Source organism: Carex rostrata, chromosome 9, assembly GCF_964058835.1.
Source record: "Carex rostrata chromosome 9, lpCarRost1.2, whole genome shotgun sequence".
NCBI classification, from domain to species: domain Eukaryota; kingdom Viridiplantae; phylum Streptophyta; class Magnoliopsida; order Poales; family Cyperaceae; genus Carex; species Carex rostrata.
Window position 1 is genome coordinate 13633775 of NC_135926.1, and position 20776 is coordinate 13654550.

The 20776-nt window shown below is 33.6% G+C and overlaps 1 protein-coding gene across 1 annotated transcript; it reads right to left on the bottom strand.

The window, feature by feature from the left end:
- Nucleotides 1-14951: 14951 nt before the first annotated feature.
- LOC144559416 (non-specific lipid transfer protein GPI-anchored 13-like) lies at nt 14952-16427 on the bottom strand. The gene is made up of 2 exons (XM_078308437.1): nt 15784-16427; nt 14952-15337 (listed from the first exon to the last, which is right to left on the bottom strand). The coding sequence occupies exons 1-2, from the start codon at nt 16121-16123 to the stop codon at nt 15117-15119; spliced, it is 561 nt and encodes a 186-aa protein (XP_078164563.1). The 5' UTR covers nt 16124-16427; the 3' UTR covers nt 14952-15116.
- Between the last annotated feature and the right edge of the window lie 4349 nt (nt 16428-20776).

Sequence of the window (20776 nt, forward strand, 5' to 3'; positions counted from 1 at the left end):
TCAATTTTTAAAGTCCAAATGATCGATCCAAACAGTTAGACGTGATCTCCATATTAAAATGTGCTAGGAGACCAAATTTTTTTTAGTATTTATTAAGCCACTTTGAAAATCGCTGATTTAACGGTAGGTTCTGATTTTACTGTTTGGTTAGCCACAGTTGGATCAGTGATTTTCAAAGTAGTTTAATAAATAGTAAAAAAATTCCAAAAAAAAATATAAAATTTGGTCTCCTAGCACATTTTAATATGGAGATCACATCTAATGGTTTGGATCGATCATTTGGACTTTAAAAATCGGAAAATGACTTGGTTGCACGGGAGGCTAGGAACAATCGATTGTTTATTAGCCTATCTCTCTCTCTCTGTCTCTATATATATATATATATATATATATATATATATAGAGAGAGAGAGAGAGAGAGAGAGAGAGAGAGGGGGGGGGTTGGCTACTCTACTTACATAAGCATATGAGTGTAGATGCTTATAAGTCATTTTTTCGTTTTCAAAATAAAAAAAGTCGATCTGAACCGTTAGATGTGATCTCTATATTGAAATGTACGTGAAGACCAAATTTTACATTTTTCTGAATTTTTTTACTATTTATTAAGCCACTTTGAAAATCGCTGATCTAACGGTGGCTTCTGATTTTACTGTTTTGTTAAGCCACTGTTGGATCAACAATTTTCAAAGGGGCTTAATAAATAGTAAAAAATTTCAGAAAAATATAAAATTTGGTCTCCAAGCACATTTCAATAGAGATCACATCTAACATTTTATATCGACTTTTTAGATTTTGAAAACGAAAAAATAATTTATAAGCATGTACCCTTATATACATATATATGTAAGTAGAGTAGCCAACATATATATATATATATATATATTTATTATTTTGATGGGCCTTTTGGAGGTGTGAGATCAGGGGATGATGTCATGTCATTATGGGTTTTTCAATCAGACGGCTTAGATCGCATGTTATAATTATAATAACATGAATACAACTATATATATAATGAGGAGGGGTCAAGTTACAACAATTTTTGAGTTTCAACAAGTTACAACAAGCAATTTTTATATTTTCAAAGTCCAAATCGTTGATCCAAACCGTTAGATGTGATCTATACAATAAAATGTGCTTGGAGACCCAATTTTATATTTTTTTTGGAATTTTTTTACTATTTCTTAAGATGGGTACAAAAGCTAGTCAAATTCAGACCATTGAATTTTGTACCCATCTAAATAAATAGTAAAAAAATTCCAAAAAATTTGAAATTTGGTCTCCAAGCACATTTTATTGTAAATATCATATCTAATAGTTTGGATCAACGATTTGGACATTGAAAATGTAGAAAATACTTGTTGCAACTTGTTGTAACTAAAAAATTATTGTAATTTGATTCCTCCTCATATATAATATAATACTGAATGAATGTGTACTAATAACTATCTAATTATGCACTGACAATTTGGCACGGAGGTCAAGAAGCGAGCACAGGCGGAGAACAGAGTAGAATGGAGCTTTGCCATCAAGACTGGAGACTTAGAGAGACGCACATTTCATTTCAACATGTTACAATACAATACAATACAAGGGGACCAGGCAGCTAAATTAATTCAACATGTTCCATGCTTGCTAAACTAATTCATATTGCCACGCCCACCGTTTCGGTGCTAATTTTCCTGCCTGATTTTAGTTACTATTTTTATTGATAATGAAATTCCTATATATTTATTGCTAGTTCTTTTCAGAAGTACCTTGTAGTGCACTCTTCAAAGATCTCTTCATATCTTATCCTCAAATTTATTGGTCATTCAATATTTATTTCCAAACATCATTTATTTATCACAATAATGCATGGTAATTAATAAATATGAGGTATTAATGAGTTTGGCTAGTATAACATCAGTGTTATTTCAACCTATATAACACCAACTCTAAAACCAATCAAATCGACTTCAAACGGTGAATCCAAACCGTTCAAACCAATCTACTTCATTAGTTGTGCGTTTACATGCAAAATTTACAACTTTTCGAATTTATTTAGTATTAAGTCAAGCGGTCAAATGTGTGAGTTTTTAAGTTAATTTTAATAAATTCATTTTTCAATATTTTTACCGCTTGATTTGATACTAAAATAACTCGAAAATATAAAAAAAAATTGTATGTAAACGCATCACTCATAATGTAAATCGGTTTGAACGGTTTGAATTAGTCGTTCAAAGTAGATTTGATAGGTTTTAGAGTTGGTGTTATATAGGCTAAAATGACACTAATGTTATATTAGCCAAACTCGGTATTAATTGCTTTCAATTAGAAACAAGATGGTGACACTATATATTTTCTTGAGTGAGTCTATGGTACTATGCATATTACGATTTGTTACCGTGCTACGGCTCTATATTCGAGTTTTCAAATTCTAACGGTCGATCCGAACCGTTCATCTTGTTCTCCATATTAATATGTGTTTGGAGTCCAAATTTTACATTTTTTGAAATTTTTTTACTATTTTTTTATATTTATTGAAAATCACTGTTTTTGGATGGTCCAGAATTTTCAGATCAAGTGATTTTCTAAATATCTAAAAAAATAGTAATTTTTTTTTCAAAAAATGTAAAATTTTGTCTCCAAACACATATTAATATGGAGAACAAGATGAACGGTTCAGATCGACCGTTAGGATTTGAAAACTCGAATATAGAGCCGTAACACAGTAACAACCCGTGATATGCATAGTACCATTTACTCACTCTATTTTCTTTAGTTCAATGTTAGAGACAAATTCGCCTTCAATTATCATTCCTTTCAATTATATATGTTCTAATACAAAATTGTAATTAATTGTGTTATTAGATTCTCTATTTATGTATTGGTACATAAATTGCTTTATGCGCCAATATAATATAATATAATATAATACGAGGGGTCCCACTATTTGATTAGTTGGTTGAACTAAATTAACGGGTTTATTAGGGGTATGAATTCATTAATCATGTATCAAATATCCGTTAGTCCCCATCGCACACAATTTTTTGTCTTTTAATTTATACGCCTCCTCGATCGGTTAGGCTATGTTATTGTTGCTCTGTCATCAAAATCATACAAATTTGAAATTTATTTATATGCTCCATTGCCATTGGTAACAAGTTCACAGTTTAATTATCTAAAATATATATCGTGCATGTGATGGTGAATTAATAGAAAGAAAAAGAAATGGAAATTAAAGTGAACTTACAAATATATATATAATTTATTTAAAATTAAAAATTCTCATTTAGAGTGAACTTACAAATGCCAAAACAGAACCCAGAAAAATGAAAGAAAGAAACATAAATTAAGCATCTTTTTACAAAAGCACGACGAATTAATTAATTAGGTCTTGCATCTTCAATTCTCTTTTGAGCTTAATTATCTCGCCATTGTTGCTTTTTCCGCATGCATAGCCCAATTTAGAGCTAGCTAGCGTCAGATTTGAGTTGGAAACCCGAGCTGATCCCTGCTCTGCTCTGCTCTGCTCTGCTCTGTTTCGTCAAAAGAAACAAATTAAAGTGTTGGAGATGACTTGACTAGCTAATCGGAAAGATCATGAGCATGCCAGCACAGAAGCATCGTGATGCATCGACCGAGTATGTAAAACCTCGTCTTTTGTTGCTTCACCATTGTGTAGCATCTCCGGCGAATCCTTCTGCCAGCGCTGCTGCCGCATAATTTATTCTTAGAGTAGTTGTAGGAATAAGAAGAAGTGGAGGTGGCCATCACCAATTTTGTTTTGCAGGAAATTAAATAAATAGGTGATGGAGAGAAGATTGGATTAGATTTGGGTTGGAACTTGGAACTGAGAAGAGAAGGACTGAAGGAGAGGAGTTGAGGAATTTAATTTGCTTTGCCACAACCCACAATTCCACAAAGGGGTGCGTTAAATAGATCGGGTATTGGAGGGGACCCCACGTCGAAAATGGCTTGTTTTTACGACAAATGACTATATTAACCTTAATGTTTTTTTTTTTTTTTAAACAATTCATGGGATGGGATGGGATGGGATGTGCAAATAATTAAAAATCAATTTCAAAGTTTTCTCACTCAAATAATTTGTGGGGCATTGGAGCAAATCTTATTTTTTTTTTCCCATTGGCTTCTGCAAGCTGAGTGTGCAATTCGTTTAAAAAAAATAAAATTCAGTTAAGAAAAACAAAATGGGAGAAAATAAAAATAAACAATCCGACGACGATGATTAATTGATTAATTGATTGATAATGCAATTTAGCTTAAAATAATTTGTGGGGCAGAAATAGAATGCATGCAATTGCACACGTATATATGGATAATTAATGATTGCGGTGCAGATTGCGATGTCTGCTCTGATACAAGACAATAATTAATTAATTAATTAATTATTTAATTGGTTGAAAGAATCGGTGAATAGTTAATAAGTTTAAGCGTGACTCGGATTCAGCATTGAGACATGCAAGCGTGATTAAGGGCTAGCTTGGATTATTTGCCTGCCACGCATTAGAGACTTTAATTAATGATTAGTGGGAAATAGCTGATTAGAGGAATATGTGTACTTATATTATATGCTTTAATGTACCTTTTCTGTTTAAATATGTTCTTTCTGACGTCTCATTGTGTATTGGTGTACTCTCTACAGTAATTAAGTCTAATGTGCATTTTAATATCTCAATTGTGATATTATATAGTCTGATTACGCTACCTATATAATCATATCACCACATATATTTATAAGTTATATCTCTATTTTTTAAGTTCAAATAGTTGATTTGAACAGTTTACATTTTTCGAAAAACAATACTATTTATTTAGGATTTTTCAAAACAAAGGTTTTTTAGAAAAATTATGTATTAAGATGCACATAATTTTCTGTATTTTTTCACCACTTGACTTGATACTAAATGAATTCAAAATTTTAAAATCTTACATGTAAACAAAACTCGCATTAAAGAGATCAATCTGAGCTATTTGAATTTGTCATTTGGACTTTAAATATATATATATATATATATGACTTATAAACATAAGACGTCATATGCCCATTATTGATTATTGATATAGATGTGAACTTGTGGTAGATGAGATGACTGAAGCATTAAAGTTGAGTGTATTTTATTTTGTAAATTTTACAAGGATATATATGAGAGATAAGATTTCAAAATAATCTAATTATTGACGACATTATTACTCTCAAGTCTCAAGAGAGAGATTGAATAATAGATAAATTATATAGATATTATTCTTAGTAGTTAGCAATAAAAGAAAGGGATTTGTGATATTTTTTTTAAAATCATTATTGAGCCGAATAATTCAATCGTCCAATTGCAATTGCAATGTACATACACAATTAATTAAATTATGCACCATGCCAAAGTATGACTAAATTTTTGGATATATCTTACCAATTCTTGTACCTGCGTACACGAAACATATATTCTCTTACCAAAGTATGGTTAATTTTACTCTTTTGTTTCATATATATAATCCTTTATTTCATATTATGATATTAAAACAGAAAGCGTAAATACTAACGCCTGGCCTAGTTCTCTAAAATGAGAAACCATGAGCCACCGCACGGAGGGCTCTTTGGTAATTCCAGCACTTAGACCAACCATCCAGTCAAAGTTTGGGCCCAAGCTACAATTTCACAACTACAGAGAAATTAGAGAAGCATGCGGCCGGGCCCCGGGTGGGCCCACTAAGCCCTCACATTCTCCGGCACGACACGCGGCGCTCTTATCCTTTCGTTTGTTCCGCTGTAGGCATATCCTCTGTATCTCCTTTTCTATATTCAAATATGTGGCTCTATACTGAGAGACTAAAAAGTTGGTGTAATTACCGCCCTGTGAGTTCACTACACACGAAGAGAGCACAGTTAATGATACAAAAGAACAGATGCACCCCTATCACGTTTTATTGCTGACTGGTTATGCCGACTTCCGAGAGGAGAATCTGATTCCTTTCTCCTTTCTCCTTTCTAGACGTGTTACAGCTTCCCCCAATCCACGTGTGAATGGGTTCACGAGGACCACGTCTAGGTAGCTGGAACAATTAAGAGCAATCAATTTCGACTCCCAAGGCGGCGAAGGCGGCGGCGGCGGCCACTTCCACTTCCCTTCGGCTTAAGTTTGCACTTTGCACCAGATCAATACGGTTCGGGTTTAGGTGCGAGTCGGATCCATCCGTTTAGGTTGTTTAATACCACCAAGTCACCAACCAACGAAGCTAATTCGAATTTCAGACTAACTTAGTTTGTTTATGATTATATTTTTCTATAATTGAGACAGTAATACATATTATTCATTTTGCAAGAATAAAATTTAAGTCCAAAATCATACCCATTTTATGAAACACCTTAATTAATTTAACAAGTAAAATCATGAACTAATATTTTTCACAAAAGTTACTGAATAGTTAGTTTTAACTAAATTATTTTAATTTGAGTTTATAAATTATGTGTTTAAACATTTTAAATAAATAAATTAGCAAGGCAACAACATCTCCGATATGAAAACAAAAGAACAAAATATTTGTTCCCTATTATACAAACTACAAATGTACAATTCTTTTTATTCCGTAATTTGCAAAATTTGAGAAAAGAAAAATATATTCACAAACAATTTGTTATTTTGTTAGAATTATTTTGAACAAATAACAAAAAAACATATATAGTGTTTCTTTTAAGAATTTACAGATTTTTAGGAAATAAGAAAATGCTAATAGGTAGAAATATTTTTAGGTGCACGTCCATAACTTGTTAATTACGTGTGACGATTCCTTTGTATGTTTTAAGAAGCAAATATCTAAGTCTGACAACAGATTTCTTATTCCTACACTAGAAGCAATTAAGTAACAACAGATAACTATTAGACAAAAGAAAATCCAAACACCTAATTAGTTATTGAATTTACGAATAGATTATAGGACCTACAAAGTCATGTTGGCATTTGCATATTGTGATAAAATTATATAATATATTTGGTGATGTAATCGAGAGATATCATATGATTCCATTTCCATACTGAAATGTCAAATTGAAAGCACTATATCTAAGTCTAATATGGTTGGGACTTGGGACTTGGGACTGAATGTCTGAGGAACATAGCTTAGACATGATTAGCTGTCATGTCTCACTAATTCTACTAAATGGTCTGAAATGGGATGGATTAGTTTATAATTAATTATATATTTTATATTCCAAAAAGTAATCCATCTATATCTATCTATCTATCTATCTGTTGTACCCTAGTAATAATAGATACCTAGTAGCCTATTAAATATATCTGCCCATACGGATTGACACAAATCTCACAACTCACAACCGCTACCGATTGAATTTAAACTGGATAGAATTAATCTGTACCGTTACTTCTTTTAAATTTTATTTCAGGTACCTAGGCGGATACGCACTCATACGGATTCACCTCTATTGACTATTGCCACTTCAAAGTTCAAATCAACATTAAAATTTAAATCTTAATTAGTGACCTGCTCAGAATTTTTATCACAGATAGGTAATTTCTCTATAATTAAAAGCAGACAATCTGACCCCAGATTATTGTCTCTGTCAATGAAAACCACAAGAGCAACAATTTTAAGTCCTTTTCTCATTCATTTTTTCTTTCTTTGTACAATGCACCCGAATTTTTTATTAATAGAAAATATATTAAAAAAATATCGATATTAGAGAACGTTTTTGGCTTTTTTCGAGATATAGGAAAAACGTGATAATTAATAACAGCATCTGGACGTTATGGTTTATCATGGCCAGAATTAGCGCTTAATTAACCATTTTCTAACTGAACAAAAAAAAATGGAAAAAAACCCTGTCCGTGATAGACAGGAACAACCAAACATGTCTGTGATGGATAGAAATGGCCAAGCGTGAAAAGAAAAAAAAAAAAAAAAAAGGCTGGCCGTGATAGATAGTAACAGCCAGAGGCGGAAAAAAAAAGGGCTAGTCGTGATTCTCTATGACGGCCTGTCGGCAAAATAGTTAAGATTCTAGATGTGATTCTCTGTGAAGGGTAGACCCTAGAAGGACAAATACAGTATTATGTCCGTGATTCTCCATAACGTCTAGACAATCTATAAATTAACTCCAGCAATACCTTAATCTGTACAATAACTTCATAATCCTCTCTTAATTCCAAAAAAATACATTATCTCCTCTAAAAAAAAAAGAAATCCTCTCTTAGGTAATTTTTCAATTATGAGAAAGTAATTAATTTATTGTAGAAAATGTTGTGGAGTTTTGCATCGTGAAATATATATTAGATATCGTTCCTTCTGTTCCACCATCAACAATTTAGTTTTGGATCTTTCTATGTAATTATTGTCATAAGACTGAAAGTCTGAAACTAGATTTCTTGGTGGTGGAACAAGCGGAACCTATCTGTTTCACGTTGCAAAGCTCCCCATCACTTTCTCAGGTTCTCATATTGTGAATTATAACTTCAGTCAATGTGAGTTATAAATGAACATATTATTTTTTTATTATCTTAGTTATGAAGTTTTAATTCTGATCCTCAATAAAAATGAACTAAATTTTTTATGTTGCAAATACCCTTCGTAAATATTTATAAGTCATGTATTGATCAATTGGAGAACCGGAGAAAATATATGTAATTATGTTCTTTTTCCGTTTAATACCAAACATTTTTTCCGGAAAGGATATAATAAAAAAAATTGTAATAATAATTTTGGAGAAAAAAATAAAAAAAGAAGCTTTAAATGGAGATTGAGTAATATGATCCCTGACTAAGGAAGATTAAAAAATCTTTCATTTCATAGCAGTTTTTTTATTAGAGGACTGTACATTTTTTTATAAATATAAAAAAAAAAAATTAGAAAAATTAAAAATGTTGATTGTTCAACTTCCTTGCAAAAGTTGATAAATTAAGTTCCTGTTCTATGAATTTATAATGTCAAATGACACACGCTAAAATTAATTATACTTCTACTTTTAATTATTTTAAGAAATTTTCCATTATAAATTTAAAAATTATAAAAAATATTACATGGATACATTGCTTATGATAAAAATAACAATAATAATAAAAATTCATCCACTATTGTTTTGGAAATTGCTAAAAAACTACAACATCTCCCTTTTTAAAATTCCACTTGCACTCATATGTAGGAAGAAGTATAATGTTGTACCACCCTAAAAGAACATGTATTAAATCAATATCACTTTATATTTTAAGAAATCATGGGAAGTACAAAAAAGTTTATGAACTTGTGCCTCTGGCCCTGAACTTTTTTTCCTTCAAATGAAGCCAGTGAGCACTTAAATTTGGTCAATGGGATATGCGGATGCCAATAGTTTTCCCATACCTATGATAGAATCGCTTTATATCTGACGTGGATAAATGTGGATAAATAGACACATACCCCAGTTTATAAAGAATAATCTACAATTCTGGTCATATGACTTTAAACATTAATTATAGTGGTGACAGCCAAAAGGTAATTAAATAACAAAAAAGAAGAAGTTCAGGGTATCATTAAACAAAAGACACTACAATTTTCTAATGTTACTGAAAGTCAAGGACTGTTTTGTTTTTCTTTTAAATTTTTTAATTAAAAGTCATCTGCTGGCTTAGAGTGAGTATAGGCATATTTATAACATTGCATTTTATGGTATTAATAATTTTATAATTTTAACTTGTGACACTTCAGTTGGGACCCAATACTCACCAGTCACCAATATTTTACATATTTTAATAAGCATATTGTTTGGTAAATAACATAAAAATAAAAAATAAACTGGAGCTGAGTTCTAGAAATCTAATCAAGTTGACATAATATTATTGATGTAGTTTAATTAGTAAATATGTTTTTGTATTTTTTTTTTGTAATATTTGAAGAAATAGTGATGTTCATTAGCATAATATTTGAAGAAATAGCAATATTAATATTAAATAATACAATATGTTGCTCATGTTAAGGATTCATTTCGGTGGTGAAGTACGACATGGTTGTAAAGGAGCGGCGTATAGCATTGGTCCTTGATTCTCATTGACGGCAAATGATGAATCTGGTTGGTATGATGTGAAAGGTGAAATTTATCGTTAACTTGGATATTCTGAGAGTGAGTACAACCTAAAAATACTTGCACGGGTTAATGTTGGTACAACATCTCGACGTTATTATGAGATACTAGAAATCGTGTACGACCAAACTTGGAGAGGTATTTATACCCAAAGTGTGAGTGCCCAAACCCAGTATACTTATGTCGATTTATACGTTGAGTTAGTTCCAATTGTCGGTTCAATGCAACCGCAGTTATTCATTAATAGTGTGGTACCGGAGATACAACCAGAAGTTGTACATACCTAATACAGTGTTCCACAAGCGGGTCCCAGTCTCTTCCAACCATATCAGACACAACAAATATAGAGGCAAGACCTTTATCGTGACCCTTATCCCGATGTAAACGAGTTGTCACCGCCTGTTCAGGCAGATATGGGTCAGACGGAATACAATAATCACGACAGTCCATGGGTTGAACCACCGAGGGTAGGTAATTCTTGTCTTGATGACGATGTGCCTCAAAGTGATGACGAAGATGACGCTGACTCATGTGAGGTTGATACAGATTGGGAAAATGAAGCTGATTCAGAAGGGGATGTCCCGGCTAATACCTTGAGACAATCGCAGCCACCCCGTGTTCAGGCTCGAATTAAATCTAACAATATTTCTTCAAAAATTACTAATTGGTTGCAATTTCACCTGGTTAAACCTAATAATAGTCTTCACAACAAATCAAATTAATAAATTATTGAGAAATTACTAATTTTAGTAAAAAAAAAAAAAAACTCACTTGAGAAAGGGAGAGGGCGAAATGGAGGTAGAGGCAGACCTGGACGTTGCTTTCTATGACATCCTGTGCACGTGGTTGAGTTCTCTTCCTGGCTAGGATCACAGATTTTTTTTCTTCTTTTATGGCATTATCGGCGTAGTAGAGACAGAGACAGGAGCAAAAGAGAGGGAGTCAGCAGCGAGAGAGCGAGAGAGAAAGGGAAAGGGGAGGGACCAGGGTAATTTGTTCTGACTGTGATGGGCTATCACGGCCCGCAATTTTTTTTTCGCTAGTCGTTACTACCTATCACGGACAACCTTTTTTATTTTGTTTTTTTTTTCGCACCTGGCCATTGCTGTCTATCGCGGACAACCTCTTTTTCTTTTTTTCCTGCATGGCCGTTTCTATCCATCATGGACAGAGCTGGTTGTTTCTAAATATCACGGACAGGGTTTTTTTTGTTTCTGGTTTAGTTAGAAAATAATTAATCTAGTTAGAATAGTTAATTAAGCATTAATTCTGGCTATAATAGACCATAATGTTCAGAAGTCGTGACTAATTATCAAGTTTTCGCTATATCTTGAAAAAAATCAAAACCATTATCTAATCTCGATATTTTTTTAACATATTTTCTATTAATAAAAATTTCGGACAATGCACCCTCTAGACTGTAGACTGTACACTCTAGACTATGCCCCAAAGCACAATTAATGGCACAATACAATGTAAGTATGTAACAAGTGATATATTTATATATTTGAGTTTGGATGCTATTGGTTAACAAAGGACATGTCGACAAGTGCACGTGTCTAGACAGAGATAGCATACTCTCTTGTCTACTTCTTACTCGTATTTATTTTATCTTTTATTGCATCAATTAATCCACAAGACTACGGACACGGACACCTCTGTCTTATTGACTTGTTGATATCACTTTTAACTTTTAAGAGTTAGGCTACGGTGTTATGGGTTGCATAGAGGCTACGGTACTACGGTTCAATATTTGAGTTTTCAAAATTTTAATGGTCGATTTGAACCATTCATTTTGTTTTTCATATTAATATGTGTCTGGAGATCAAATTTTACATTTTTTTGAAATTTTTTACTATTTTTTTAGATAGGTAGAAAATCAAATATCTGAATGGTGCATAATTTTTTAGATCAAGTGATTTTCTACCTATCTAAAAAAATAGTAATTTTTTTTTAAAAAAAATGTAAAATTTAGTCTCCAAACACATATTAATATGGAGAACAAGATGAACATTTCGGATCAACCATTAAGATTTTGAAAACTCGAATATTGAGCCGTAGCACTCTAGCCCTCTATGCAACCCATAACACTGTAGCCTTACTCCACTTTTAAACTTTACTGTTTCATATAGGGGTGAAAACTATAAACTCTGACTGAATCAGCTCCGAATACAAAGCGGATCCGAATTCAGATAAACGGATTCGCAAAGTTTTTGAATTTAAATTTGAATAATAATTCAATACATGGAACAATAATCGTATTAATACGGATACGGATTATGATCCACTTACAACATTTATAAAGTAAAAACGTCTTATAACAATTCGGTTTGCCGATTTTAAAAGTTCAAATAGTCGATCCAAACTATTCAACATGATATCTATATTAAAATGTTCTTGGACATACAATTTTACATTTTTAAAAAAATTTCTACTATTTATTACATATTTTACAAAACTGTTGTTTTTCAGTGGTCTAGAATTGTCTAAAAATAATTAAAAAATAAAAAAAATGTAAAATTTTATCTCCAGGTATATTTTAATATAGATATCATATTGAACAGTTTGAACATTTAAATTGCAAAACCGAATTATTGTAAAATGTTGTAACTGAACCCGTCCTCTTCTATTAATTAGCATTTGTATCTTAAAATTCATATAACACGATTATCTAGTAATTATTTGTTTTGTATTCGTATTCGAAACCGTATTCGTGAATTATTTGTTCCATATCCGTATCCGTTTAAGACGAATTTGATTTTATATTTTAACATCCGTTTACTGTACGTATTCGTATCTACTCTGAAAAACAAATTCGAATTTGATATTGGCATTATCCGCTCCAAATTCGCTCCGTTTTCACCCTAGTTTGATCTCCTGTTAAATTCTTACTATTGTAAGAACACTGATAAACAGTGTCCCCATGTTTTTCTCTTGCCTCCCTTCTATCTTTATGCTTCTTGATTAAAAATAACTATTTTTCTGACATGAACAGCAGCAATTTTGAAACTACCTGTCTATGTTTGATCAAAAGGAACATAAAATCTCAATAAAATAAATTAAAGTAGCGGTCGATGCACATCCATTAATTAATTACTACTTTACCGAAAAGAAATTGACCATATATAAGAATAAGAGGAACATTGAATAAAAATAAAAATATCATTCAGGGAGTTTCATCAGAAGAAAATATTGCTGGTTTACAACTTAAAATCGTTCTATTTGGAAATTTTTTACCATAAGGTTATCCGAGCACTTTTAAGTACTTCTCAAAAGTAATTCAACGCTTATATTTATTTTAATTAATTGCGCTTTCAACATAAATTTGTCACAGTTTTTTTCAATAACACAATGACATTTCTTTATGATGAAATTGGTAATTTGGATAACACAAAACATCAAAAATGAACCAACTCACTTCAGAAATGGAACATTAGTTGCATTAATTTTTAGGGAGGAATTAACAGTATTCCTCGTTCAGTTCTCTATCTGTCCTCCGCGTTAAAAGACAAAAAAAAGTACAATGGGGGACCACTAACTGACGCACACGTAGTAACTACCGCCAATGAGCAAGGTTAACACGATTTTATTTATCGTCAAAACGTATAGTATTCATACTTATTATCTATAATATCCGTTATATGTAAACACAAACTGGAGAGGACCATTAATCATGGGGACCAGTAACGACCAGGGGGACCGCTGACGACGTCTGAGTTCTGACAGCCTAGAATGGGGACCGCAATCGTCTGAAAACGACATTTGCCAAGATTGGAGACCACTACAGCGAATCTATACAATGAATTCATATCTAACTAATAAAATATTCATATCTAAATAATGAAGTATTTCATATCTAATTAATGAAGTATTCATACATGTACGAAATAATTTATACAATTCAAAATCAGACCTCTTCGAAATCTCTTCCAAGACCTCTTCAATTCAATTAAAGTCTTTTTTATAGTAAGTATTCACACCTGACACTAACACTATTCATATTTAAAGGTACGAAGTATTCATATCTAATTAATGTAAAAATAAAGCATTCATATTCTAACAAATGAAATATTCATCTCTAGCAAATGAAGCATTCATTCTAACTAGTGAAGTATTCATATCTAACTAATGAAGTATTCATATGCTGCACTCTGACAACTTTCGCTGAGCTAGCATGGATCCCCTCCGACAGTGCACCATGCTCTCCTCGCCGGATCTCGACGGTGCACCACGCTCTCCTCGCCGGAGAAGAATAGGGTGAGTTTTGAGCTATGCTGAATTATTTATTTATTTATTTTTCTAGGAGGAGATTGAAGATGATGAGTTTTGACCACATGGGAAACAAAAAAAAGAAAAGTTGTTAGGGGTGCTAACAGGGAACTGAGGGGGGGGGGGATCTTTATTCTAATTTTTATATCCTGATATTTTATTATGTATTTGAATTTGAATGTACATCTGTAGCGTTTGAATTCTAATCGATATCCGTATTCAAATTTGTTAATAATTTAACGGGTCCAAATTTGGGCTGGGCCTAATTGGCAATTGAGAATATGCCAAAAGCCCATTCATCTCTTCACATACAGCTTCTCGGTAAAAGGAGAATAGTGCAACAAATATAGCTTTTTTATGGGCAAATTTTTTTAATCTCATTTTGGTAGAGTTGATAAGTACATCCGCAGTATGATAATACAGGTAGAGCTCGGATGTTTGTTTATGATAAATTTATTTGATAGATGTGTTTTCTATGATAAATTTATTTGATAGATGTGTTTTCTATGATAAATTAATTTGATAGTTGTGTTACTACGTACACTAGCTTTAATCATTCACGTACGTGAATGCACAAAATATCGATCGATTATCATGGAGAAGGGAGAAGGGAAGAGATTCATAAAAAGATGCATTAATATTGTAACTGAGAAATAACACGACAGGGCTTAATTTGCACATATTATAGCAAGGCACCAAGCATTCCCCCCTATATGATTTTATTTACTCTTGGTTGTAACTTCTATCATGCTACCACAAATTAAGGATGGAATGCCAAATTTTTTCACACAAGGAGCATCAAGTGGATTATCATGAAGCTGAAAAACCCGACTTTCGAGATTCCATCAAATTTCATGCAATCATTGTTAGAAGGGGCTTTTGGTGTTGAATCCGATGAGGCTTGACCGGTTGGAGGAGAAGTCGAAGAATTTGCTGATGCATTTCCTCCGCTTGCGTCTTTGAAAATCTTAGCTTCGGGCGAATTCGGAGGCAGGTTGAGAATACCTTTCATGCATTCAAGATGTAATAGAAAAAATTTAGAGGGAAATCTAGTCCACCCAAATTTCTTAAATTTTATGATTAGTTTAGACTTTTGGGTAATTTTATGATTAGTTTAGTGGTCCAGATTCATATCAAATGGCTTATATTAATTTTTGGTGCGGATTCTAAGGTCTTTGCAGTATATTCTGAATTGCATGTTATTGTGATCAACTTTTTCCATGGAAAATTTGGAACAGTTATACGTTCAATTTAAATTTCAGTGAAATAGTTAAAGACTACTATAGAATTTAAAGAAAGCAGCACATGCCATTTATTGCCTATGGAAAATGAAGAACAGTTAGCACAACAGCATGTCTATTTAATTTATGATTTTGCAACAAAAATTACAAGAAGTAAATCTCAAAAAGAGAAAGAAGAAAAAAAAAAAAAAAGTGAAATGAGCAACATACTGGGGCAGTTGGAGACATTGGCATCACTATTGCATGCTGCCGGCATATGTAATGCCAAAGTGGTATTGATGGGGAGGCCGAGCGATGGATCGGCACTCTCCTTTATGAGCAAGCAGAGGCACTTTGGTTTGGTCGAACGCACTGTCTCTGCATCGACACAGCATTGGGGCGATGGTTTGTGTGTGGTGCCGCTCACATATGGTATGCATGATGCCATCTGCTGCATCTGGTCGGCGCAATCCTTCTCGTCCGCTTGATCGCTTGCTGATTCTGCGTTGGCTACATATCTAGATACTATGAGTACAGTTGCAAGTACAATTAATTTTGAGGAAAGGAACATGTTTAGAAGTGCTTCTATTGTTTAGATTTTGATATGCAGTTGATTTCCTTTCTGTTCTGTGTATTTGTGTATACAAGTAGGATGGGGTTCATATTGAATTGAACTGATGGAGACTTTAAGTCCGTAATGTTGCACTTTTTTCAAAGTTCATTAAATGAATGTAGGAACTTCTCTCTCTTATCTAGCTGATAAAGGTTTTCTCAGGCGCCAAGCATTTCAGATATGTTAGCTTTTCCTGCCTTCCTGCCTTCCTGCCTTGAGAGGAGAGTTTATACTCCCAAGACAAAATGGGATTTCATAGCTTCCAATCTACAACAGTCCCATTGAATATTTGAATCAAATTCGCTCCGATGCTCGGCCAGAACCGTTCGATTCACATCAAGCTTCACGTGCACTTGATCCTTACAAATCTTGATACGAATCAAACAACTTTAACCAGCCATCTGAATTCCCATATTTAGATTAGCTCACGCAAACAGACTGTATAACTAAAAAGGGATTAAATAATGCTGGATAAACTAGCTATTTAATTTGCTTATTCCCGTTGGAATTCTCAGGGCGGATTTACACATAGCTCAGGAGATGCTAAGCTATCCTATAATTTTAAAAATTTTAATCACGTAAGTTGAAATTCATTTTAACTTTTTTTTTTTGAAGTTTTTATATATTTCACCCTTTCTCATAAAATATTAGATGTGCGCTTGCAGTCAGTCTGGTGGTTAAGACTCAATTTTGTACTTAAAAAGTCTTGATTTCAAATTCCACTTACTACAAATTAAATAATTATGCATTTTTAAGTTTTCAACTCCCTCTATATAAATTTTCTAGTTCCGCCCCTGGGAATTCTGAATGTCAAATACCCCAACAGCATCAGAGCAGTTTCAGTCTTCTTAAAACAACACAAGATGTTTCAGAAATTACTACTGTTGGGAATCATAAAGGCCAAACAATTACGCCTTATCTAGAGATCAAACAATTACATCTCATCTAGGGGTCAAACACTTACACCCCGGGAAAGAAGAAACAATCCCCACCTTAACCTAAGACCGTCCTATGCCAAAGAGACTCAAAACATAATCTTTAGTGCAGAATACAATACCTGATTCCATGTCGTTTGCCATGGAATATCATATCCAAAGTTGGAGCAGCAACCGTCTTCGTGAGCGCGAGACAAGACTCTAGTACCCTAGCTATTCTCTCACGCCTTTTGGTTGAATCTTAGATTAGGTCTTCCAAAGCAACAAGATCGCCCTTGAGAAATCATTTCCAAATTTCTAATGAATTTCTCCTCTCAATTCTTTGATGGTGGAAGAAGGGAGAAGACTCTCAAAATTCTGTCTAAGAATAACCTCTTTAAGAATTCTGAGATGAGTTAGTTATCTTGTGCCTTGGGGACCCATCTTTATATAGGTTTACACATCTGACAGCGGGAGTGCGGGTGACTGGGCTGCACTGGGTCGAAACGTGTCCAAATAAACGCCTTAAACTTTAGCCCTGAATTTTGCCTAAGTCCTGAGTGCGGGTGGTTGACTCGTACTAGAGCTCAGTGCGTCCGCACTACGCTCGGACATTTTCTGCATTGAACTTCCAGAAAATCGACTAAGTCCTGAGTGCGGGTGGTTGACCCGCACTGGAGTCCTAGTGCGTCGGCACTGGGCTCGGACTTTTTTCTGAAGTTCCCAAAAATTGGCTAAGTCCTGAGTGCGTTCGCACTCAGATCCAGTGCAGGTGAGCCACCCGCACTGGGCTCCCAAAAGGCAATTTTCTCAATTGCAAATTTCAGAATCAGTCCATCAATGATTTGATCTTTGCCCAAATTGTTCTACACATTTATGGACCATATCCTATTAAATACATAGATTGTCTAATATCTCCATATTAGATCACTTTAATTGTGACAATCATATATGACAGTAAACAATTCATAATTATATCACATATATGCTCAACGTTGGATTAAGATCCAATAATCTCCCACTTGAGCAATATGTTATACTTTTTTAATTATGTATTGTCAACCTTATGCGCACACATACTTTTCTGTCATCCTTATGTATTCCTGAACCAATTCCGTCCATCAATTACATTAGCAAAGGACTAAAGTAGTTTTCGTCACATTTATTTTAGTCATAACTAAATGATCAATAATCACAGTACTAACATAACCAAATGACATGAATCATGATGTGGATGTGTAGCATAAAAATTACACGCAATTGTGATCTTACGTGCCAATTTCTAACTAGATCTCCCACTAAAATCTTGAAACCGAATTTCATAAATTTGTTGTAAAATGCAAAATTCAAATAAACAATTCACAAATCACATACTCAAATGTTAGGTCAAAAAACTAAATTAGAGACAAAATGTATACAACAATCCTTTTGCAATGCTATGCATATAACAAAATTAACTTGTTTTCTATTACAAGTTTCATTATCCAAAATTACAAAATAGAACATCAAAATAAACAACAAATGGACTCCCACTAAAACTGAATTTTCTCAATAGCAATTACCCCCATATGAGCAACATGTTCTTCAAACTTATTGGGTGGTAATCCTTTCGTAAGTGGATCCGCTAACATGGAGTCCGTCCCTATATGTTCTATTGTCAACTGACCATTCTGTACTCTTTCTTTTACAACCAAGAACTTAATGTCAATGTACTTTGACTTTGATGAACTTCGGTTGTTATTGGCGTATAGCACAGCCGAATTATTGTCATAATACAATTTCAGTGGTCTCTCTATAGACTCCACTATACGCAGCCTAGTGACAAAATTGCTTAGTCATACGCCATGATTCGATACCTCATGACATGCTACAAATTCTGCGGCCATTGTGGAAGATGCTATAAGTGACTGTTTAGCACTCTTCCATGAAATAGCCCCTCCAGCTAACATATAAATGTAGCCGGATGTAGATTTCATGCTATCTTGACATCCTCCAAAATTCGAGTCGGTATATCCAATGACCTCTAACTCATCCGATCTCCGATACGTGAGCATGTGGTCTTTTGTTTGCTTCAGGTACCTCAAGACCCGTTTGGCTGCTTTCCAATGATCTAGACCTGGATTGGATAAGTATCAGCCCAACATGCCAGTGATGAACGCAATATCTGGACGCGTACACACTTGTGCATACATGATGCTCCCAATAACTGAGGCATATGGATACTTTTGCATTACTTTCTTTTCTAAATGATTATTTGGGCATTGGCTGAGACTGAATTTGTCTTCTTTTTTCACATGGGTATTTCCTGGTTTACTGTCTTGCATGCCATACCTTTTCAGGACTTTTTCGATATAATTCCTTTGGGATAATCCTAATATACATTGGGTTCTATTCCTCAGTATTTTAATCCCTAGGACAAATGATGCATCACCAAGATATTTCATCTCAAAATTCTTCATCAGAAATTTCTTAGTCTCATGCAACATATTTATATCATTGCTGGCAAGCAATATGTCATCCACATATAAAATCAGAAACACAAACTTACTCCCACAGAACTTGAGGTATATGCACTCATCCACAAGATTTGCCTCAAAACCAAATGAGATAATCACATTGTGGAATTTGTAGTACCATTGCCGAGACGCTTGCTTTAGCCCATAGATGGATTTCTTGAGTTTGCACACCATATACTTTGCGTCTCCCGACACATAGTTTTCTGGTTGCACCATATAAATTGTTTCCTCAATATCACCATTGAGAAACACAGTCTTAACATCCATCTGATGAAGCTCCAAATCAAAATGCGCCACTAATGCCAATATAATCTTTAAAGAGTCTTTCAATGAAACTGGAGAGAAAGTCTATTTATAATCGATGCCTTCCTTTTCTGTAAAACCCTTAGCGACAAGACGGGCCTTATATTTATCCACATTACCTTTCGAATCCCTTTTGGTTTTAAATATCCATTTACAACCAATGGGTCTCGCTCCTTTAGGTAATGTGACAATTTCCCAAACATCATTGTCAGCCATAGATTTTATTTCCTCATTCATGGCATCGATCCACTTTTGAGAGTTATAGTCTTTCATGGCTTGTTGAAAATTTATGGGGTCATTTTCTAACATACCAATATCAAACTCATGCTCTTGAAGGTAAACTACATAATTCGAAGATATTGCAGACCTTTTCTCTCTAGTGGATCTTCTTATTGGCACTTCTGAATTTTCTTGAGGGTTTTCATCATTGTCCTCAACAATCTGATCAACAACAGCATCATCCGAAATTTCTGGAATTTGACTTTGTGTTGTTTGTTCTTGTTGAGTTTGGTCTTCAATAATTGTTTCGTTTTTGATAATTGTATTTTGAGTTAAAATGAGTTTAATGTCGTTTGCCATGGAATACAATAATGATTTGTTCTTGTTGAGTGCGGAATACAATACCTGATTCCATGTCGTTTGCCATGGAATATCAAATCCAAAGTTGGAGCAGCAACCGTCTCTGTGAGCGCGAGACAAGACTCTAGTACCCTAGTTATTCCCTCACGCCTTTTGGTTGAATCTTAGATTAGGTCTTCCAAAGCAACAAGATCGCCCTTGAGAAATCCTTTCCAAATTTCCAATAAATTTCTCCTCTCAATTCTTTGATGGTGGAAGAAGGGAGAAGACTCTCAAAATTATGTCTAAGAATAACCTGT

Excerpts from the sequence above, each read along its gene's own strand:
- LOC144559416 (XM_078308437.1), bottom strand. The coding sequence starts at position 16,123 with ATGTTCCTTTCCTCAAAATTAATTGTACTTGCAACTGTACTCATAGTA. Across the intron at positions 15,338-15,783 it reads CAATGTCTCCAACTGCCCCA|GTATTCTCAACCTGCCTCCG; the intron begins GTATGTTGCTCA and ends AATGCATGAAAG.